The 6,931-nt window shown below is 36.6% G+C and overlaps 1 protein-coding gene across 1 annotated transcript; it reads right to left on the reverse strand.

Annotated features, from left to right (window-relative positions):
- Window positions 1-1,002: 1,002 nt before the first annotated feature.
- LOC106632738 lies at window positions 1,003-5,982 on the reverse strand. The gene is made up of 8 exons (XM_042217248.1): window positions 5,797-5,982; window positions 4,982-5,287; window positions 3,824-4,096; window positions 3,639-3,743; window positions 3,549-3,564; window positions 3,402-3,469; window positions 3,174-3,278; window positions 1,003-1,315 (listed from the first exon to the last, which is right to left on the reverse strand). The coding sequence occupies exons 1-7, from the start codon at window positions 5,864-5,866 to the stop codon at window positions 3,202-3,204; spliced, it is 915 nt and encodes a 304-aa protein (XP_042073182.1). The 5' UTR covers window positions 5,867-5,982; the 3' UTR covers window positions 1,003-1,315; window positions 3,174-3,201.
- Window positions 5,983-6,931: the final 949 nt, after the last annotated feature.

Here is a 6,931-nt window from a genome sequence, read left to right on the forward strand (position 1 = left end):
CTCACGGAGGCGAAAGTAAACTCAGAATAAACTGCTTTATTGCAGGCTGCTGATCAAACAGAAGACTAACTAAACTGGAAAATATAAACTAACAGGCAGGCAAAAACAGGTAACAAGGGATGAGCGACAGGAGGGGAACACACCTGGGAGAAATCACAGCTGACGAGACAGGGGAAACGTAAACTGAACACACTCACATAAGACAAGGACCTTCAGAATAAAACAGGAAACTAACAGACACAGAGGACCAGACGAGACATCATGGACAGACAGAGGGACATATGGGCAGAGAAGACTAAGCACAGGCAAAACCTAAACTAAACATGAGGGCAAGAGAACAAAACCTAACCCAGAAATAATAATAATAATAATCATCATCGGATAGCTAAAGAATCAGAACATAATTATAATGAGCATAATCTGGAAACACACCAACATACAAGAAACTAAAAAAGCAGGGTCAAAATGACCCAGAACCGTGACACATAATTAGATGTGGTTTATCTGTCCTTTCTCACGTTGGTGTGATTCTGGGTTTTCTTATGGTTGAACACATTCATGGTAATTATGTTTTTTTTTTGTCTCTTTCCGGAAAACTACAATTTTTATGACAGGTATTTCTCTTTCTTTTATTCATCTCTAAAAATGACCACATTTTTCTTCTGAACCAGTTCAAGTCAGTAACTGTTTCAGCCATCTTGACTTCAGGTGATGGTTTTAAAATGTTTCTGAACAAAACCCTGCACGCATGTTTCTGCATGTTTGCCATCATGTAATCTATATGACTGAATGGATTTCAGCCATTTATCTTCTTGTGGGTGTCTCCTGGTTCATTTTACATTCCCAGATAGCGTGATTAAATAGCATCAGTGTCAATGAATTATCAAGTCTTAAGGAAAAGTGCAGAAATTCTGCACTTCAGATCCAGTTCTGTTGTAACTGGCTTCAGAAAAGTTGAAATAAAACTCAATAAAACAGCATCGTCTGTGCTGTGATAAATCAGTTAATGTATTTATTAAAGAATGTGCTACTGGACTAATAGCAAAAAGTCATTATTTTACACTATTTTTTTTCTTTCAAATACAGATCGGAAAAGTAGTTAAACATCACATGTTTAAATTAAAAACAAAACAAAATAACAGTTTCCTGATGATGAATGAATCGCTGTCTGACATGGCTAAATTACCCCCCTCTCCTTGTTTTCCTGCTGTCCATGGCTCCTTTAGAAAAACAGATCCCTGTCATTCATCATCTTCTATGTCCTGCTGTCATGATCCTGCTTTTTGCTTTCTGTGAGTAGTTTTGGCTTCAATATCTGTGAATTAGAAAGAAAATTAAACTAATAAACAAACACAATAAAAGTTAAGAAAATAAGGAAAGTTTTGTCACAGTGTATATTATGGAAAATAATAAAAATAACTCTCCAGGAAAATGAATAGCCTAGCAGAATATGTGCCACACTGTTAAACACTTTATTGTTAAAATGTGGCAGCATTATAAACAGTGTTGGGTGTAATGCATTACTAAGTAACGCGTTACTGTAATTAAATTACTTTTCCACTGAAAAAGTAGAGCAACTAATTACTGTTCATTTTAAGGTATTTTAATTACAGTTACTTACAATGTACTTACGTTACATTGTAAAATAATTAAACTCGCTGAAAATCATTATTTAATTTCAATAATTTATCTTCTAAACGTAGAAGTAAACTCTGCCGCTTTAACATCGCTGAAGTGCAGCTGCACGTCATTTCGAAGCGATTGGCTGTTTTATGAAATGGACATATTCCCATCTCTTCACTTTTCTGAAACAAGCAGACAAGAATATTACAGTAATATGTAAAAACTATCGGCCGCTGTTAATAGCACAAGTAATCTACCGAAGCGCCTGACACGAGAGCATAGACGAACACTTCTGAGTGATCCTTGTTCATCATCCATGGACAACACCGTGGCAACTCCTGCCAAGCAGGCAAAACGTGATTTTACTTCAGCAGCATAGAAAGCGTCTGAAGGTGAGCTTAAAAAAATGATTGCAGGCTACATTGTGGAAGAGATGCTACCGCTGCGTACTGTAGAGTCTCCGTCTTTAAAAAACAAATATTTATTATTTAAAGTGTTTAATTTCTATTGTTTGTTCATTCAAGGTTCATAGGGATTTTAAGAAGTATTTAGTTAAATTACTTATTTAGTAATTAAGTTACTTTTCTGACACATTAATTAGATAAGTATTTTAAATACAATATTGACTAAGTAATTAGTAATTACTAATTAATTACTTTTTTAAAGTAACTTACCCAACACTGATTATAAATGACACCAAATGACAATCTGATGAGACAGCATGGCATTTTAATTTTTTTATAGGACTGATGTTGATGAAAATCTCCAGAGCTCAATCCTAGAGATGGCTGTGTGGGAAATGTCTGAAATACCGAGCCCAGCCTGCCTGGCACCAATAACCAAACAACTTCCATTGATCCTTCTTCCTGATGCCCAGTTTGAATTTCAGCAGGAAGTCTTGACCATGTCTACATGCCTGAATGCTTTAAACTGCTGACTCATGTTTGGATGATTAGATATTTGCATTAATGAACCATGAACAAGCCTACTAATTTAACTGCTACTAAATGTATGTAGCATGAATTTATTGGACTATAGTTTACTGATGCATTTAGTTTTGTGGACACAAGACTGATATGTATTGTATGTATTTATTATAATTAGACCTCTTTTGACAACATGTTCATATTTGTTTCAACCGAAAAGCAATTTGATTGCTACCACAGACAGCATGTTACTGACAGAACGCACAAATGCAATGCTGGACAGTAAGTGAGTTGTGACTCGCAAAAGTACAAAAGGTTTTGATGAGGTGTCGGATTTAGATGAAGAATGCATCAACAGATATCTTTAGCAGTGAAGTAAGTGTAGAAACAAAAGCTGTGTGCACAAAAACAATGGGAAAGTCTAATGAATGTGGGGAAATTGCATTACGGATTTGAGAACTCCCTTATTATTGGTGAGAGTGACTTTTCTGATGTCAGACTTGCACCAAAGCAGTTGAGGATGCTAAATTAACAGTGAAATACTGCAGCACCCCATATCTGACTTAATGTTACTGCATTTTTGATCTACCTGAAATTAAAAACATTTCAAATGAATTGAATTACGTGAAATCCCAGAGTCATTCCGCTACTTTCATGGCTCATCATTGTCATACTTTACTTGGCCCAGCATCTTCAGAGGCCTCATTGTCTCATAAACACAACGGTCACCTGAAAGATAATAACAGTGGAGATTCAGTCACAATAATTAGCATTGATAAATGATCTAACACTTAATAATTTTTAACAGTATAATATTACTGATGAAAGCACATAAACAGTGTTAGACCTGACCGTGGGAAAGCGCTGTGTACACATGTTGTTGATTTTCTTCCTGGTTGATTGTTTCAGACTGTGTGAGTCTGAAACAATTAAAATATGTTATTACTACTAGAATAAAAATCTTTGTATATATTACTGCAGCTGATGAGTTTCACTCACCTTTTGGGACGTAGACCTGTAGAAAAAGAAAGTATTATGAGATTAGGAGATTAAGAGAACATTTTTAATAGTAACAACAAAAGCTCTTACCCTTTGACTTTATGCAGTAAAGTAGAAAGAGCAACAGAACAGTGATCAATACTCCAGTAAACAGCCCAGCAATGAACACGAGAAGAGAAGAAGAACAGCTGCACTCTGAAATCACAAACGGTAATAATAAATTATATAAACAGAGCAGTTACATGTATTCACAACCTCAGTCATTCTCCACATACCTGTTTTATTTGTGTGTGTGTCTTTGCTGCAGTTCACTGTTTGAAATGCAGACTTCTCACTGACATAATTGGAAACTGTGCAGGTGACATTGGTCTCTCCATCCTGCTCCCTGATGATGTATTGTTGCCTGGGACCAGTTAGTGTTTGGTTTCCCACAATCCACTTGTAGCTGACATCACCAGTTGTGCTGCACTCCAGCAGAACTTTACATGATTCATTTGAGGAAATCCAGGTAGAACTGATTTTAATGACAAGCTGTTTAGTTATGGGCTCTAATGAGAAAACAGGAGACAGAAAGCGTGTCAGGTCACCTTTGGAATCACAGATGAAAGTAGATGTTTGTGCAGAGTTCAGCAAATGCATTATGTAAATTTAGGCCACTTAACAATAACTAACATCATTAAGTGCAGATAAGTATTGTTCACTACTGTGTCATGTTGTCATGCTCGCTGGGTCATGGACTGAGGGTTGTGAGTTTACTTGTGTGATTCCTATTCTTCCTGTGTCACTATTATCTCCTCCAGTCTGTTTATACTTAATTTAATTCCGTTTTACTTATATAGCTGCAAACAACAACAGTCGCCTCAATGTGCTTAATATTGTAGGGTTTTGTAAGTTTTTCTTCTCTGGGTAAATTCTAGGTAAGTCCAGGTATCTTGGTTTTATTATATTTATCGTGTCTGTCTAATGTTTCTGATGTGTCCTCTTTCCACGTTTGTTTGCCTTTTTGTGTTTGTGTCCAGTTGGTGTTTCTGTTTCTTCCTATTTTATCTTAGTGTCTGTTCTTCCTCGTGTCTTGTGTCTAGTTCTAATTCCTCTGTTTCGTTATCTATAATTAGCCCTGGATGTACTCCCACATGTTTCTTTTCCCCTCATTATACTGTGTGTATATATTGCCAATATTAATTTCCACTTGGCTGTGTTCTTCCTCGAGTTATGAGTCCGTCCTCCTGCGTGCTTCTCTTGTAAGTACCTGTTTTTCAGGTTATTAGGTCCTGCCTTTAATGTAGTTTATTCTTTAAGTTCCCAGCAGTAAAGCTGCTTGTAAGATTACTTCTCTTTTTCTAAAGGAGAAAGACAAGCTCTTAGGCTCACAGGGTTTCTTTTCATTAACAGTAATCAGGAACCTTTTTTAAAAGAAAAACAAAGTCTCTTACCATGAACTTGCAGAGTGATGCTGACTGAAGGCCTTTGCTTGAAAAACACCGCTGAGACAAAAATGAAATCACCAGAATCTTGAAGAGTCAGTTTTCTCACTGTTAAAGTAAAGTCTTCAGGGTTAAGCTGTGACCTGTCCTTAAATGGAGATCCTTTAAGAACACCCACATCTTTGTCTGCAATATTTATTCTCCCATATTTCCACATTGCTTCAGTCACACCTAGAGTTGGTAAGCCTGACAAAAACTCCACAGTCTCACCAACTATTTTGTGAATGACATGATTTCCACTGGAAGTCTCAACATCTGAAAAACATACAAAAAATGAAAGTTTCAACATGTTAGTGGGTCTAAATTGCCTGAAACCGTATCATCAAAGTGTGATAATTAACGTAAAAACAATCAAATCAGACAAAAAAAAATGTTTTGACACAATGAGAAGATCATCATCATACATAAGTGACATTTCTGATATGACTGCCTTGGCACAACAAAAATTTAAGCATAGCAAAAATATTTTTTCTGTGGACAAACATGAAATCATAATTTTGTAATTTTCATATAAATAGAAAAGCAAATGAATAAAAATAAATAAATAAGATGTCAGAAGCTGTTTCTCAAGAATTCAAAGAACATGTCTGCTATAGATAATTGGTTTTTTTTGTAGCAGTTAGAATAATAATAAATACTTTAGCACAACCATACTCTAAAATGGCAATGCTGCAGCTATCTTCTGAACTCACTTATGTACCAGAGTTCATGAGGCAACAAATACAACACATGCCACAAACATCTGGAAGCAGAGGTGTACTTACTATAGAGACAGACCCAGAGCAGCAGCACAATGTTGTGCATGAAGCTACGGTAACGTCGTCCAGCAGCCATCTCTGTGGGGAGAGGAACAACCTCTGTTTCCTCTTTTCATGTGTCAAACTGTGTCTTCACAAGTAACCACAAAAAAAAAAACCTAAAAATAACTGAGATTGGGGGAGGTTTCAATCAAAGTAGAAGCAGAAGAAGCGGTCATAAGCTAAACATTTAAAGAAGCCCCAGTTTTGCTCTGTCATACAAGAGGAATCATCAAGCACTGGCTACAGCTGACATGTTTGTGGTGAATAAAGTCACTTTCACCACAGTCACCACTCTGCATGTACTGTACATGAATACTGAGATGCACAGATGCTGAAAAGAGCAGACCATGATCAGTCCTGTTTTTAAAGGAAATGGTTTTGGTCTAGAGCGATAGACTAGAGTGAAACTTTGTTCAGTGGATTGTCAAATCTGTTTACAGTATCTTCGTGCTGCTTCTTCATAGCTCTATATAGTATATAAATAAAATGTGCACATTTTCTTTTTTCATCTAGACTACATTCGAGGAAAAGGATGACTTTGCTGACCTAATGAGCTGACTCCACTAGTCCATGCACTAGTCCAAATCCATTTATTTCACATAACAAACTGACTTTGGAAAAATAAGCCAATTTTACTTGAACAAACAAGCAACTCAAACACACTGACAACATAAACTAAGATTGTGAACATAGTTAAATGTTCTGAGGTTCTTTGGCTTGGGATTTTTCAGATATTATGAAACTTTTTTCCCCTAAATATGAGGAAGTGGAGAGAATGACAGCATTTCTTTCTGCTCATACCATGAACACTCATCATTCAGCAGAATCAACTGAGCTGTTTGGACGCTCATTCAGGCCTTTCAGGGAAACACATGTCATGAAACCCTGAGACATCACAGCAACATATTTGGTGACATTTCAAAAGAAGCTTTGCAACCCTAGTGACGCCATGCTGACCAGCCAAGCTTTAAAGACACAGAGCATAAGACACATTTTTAAGTACACTCCAGATGACAGGAAGTGATTCAGCACTGATAATGTATGACTGAACAGTGCGTCAAGAAACAGAACAAGTACAGGGCACATTCACAGTCACCCG

This window comes from Haplochromis burtoni, unplaced genomic scaffold, assembly GCF_018398535.1.
Source record: "Haplochromis burtoni strain Fernald_Lab_line unplaced genomic scaffold, NCSU_Asbu1 Contig_1720, whole genome shotgun sequence".
Lineage (NCBI taxonomy): Eukaryota > Metazoa > Chordata > Actinopteri > Cichliformes > Cichlidae > Haplochromis > Haplochromis burtoni.

Excerpts from the sequence above, each read along its gene's own strand:
- LOC106632738 (XM_042217248.1), bottom strand. The coding sequence starts at position 5,866 with ATGGCTGCTGGACGACGTTACCGTAGCTTCATGCACAACATTGTGCTG. Across the intron at positions 5,288-5,796 it reads GCTCTGGGTCTGTCTCTATA|ATGTTGAGACTTCCAGTGGA; the intron begins GTAAGTACACCT and ends TATGTTTTTCAG. Across the intron at positions 3,279-3,401 it reads GTACACAGCGCTTTCCCACG|GTGACCGTTGTGTTTATGAG; the intron begins GTCAGGTCTAAC and ends ATTATCTTTCAG.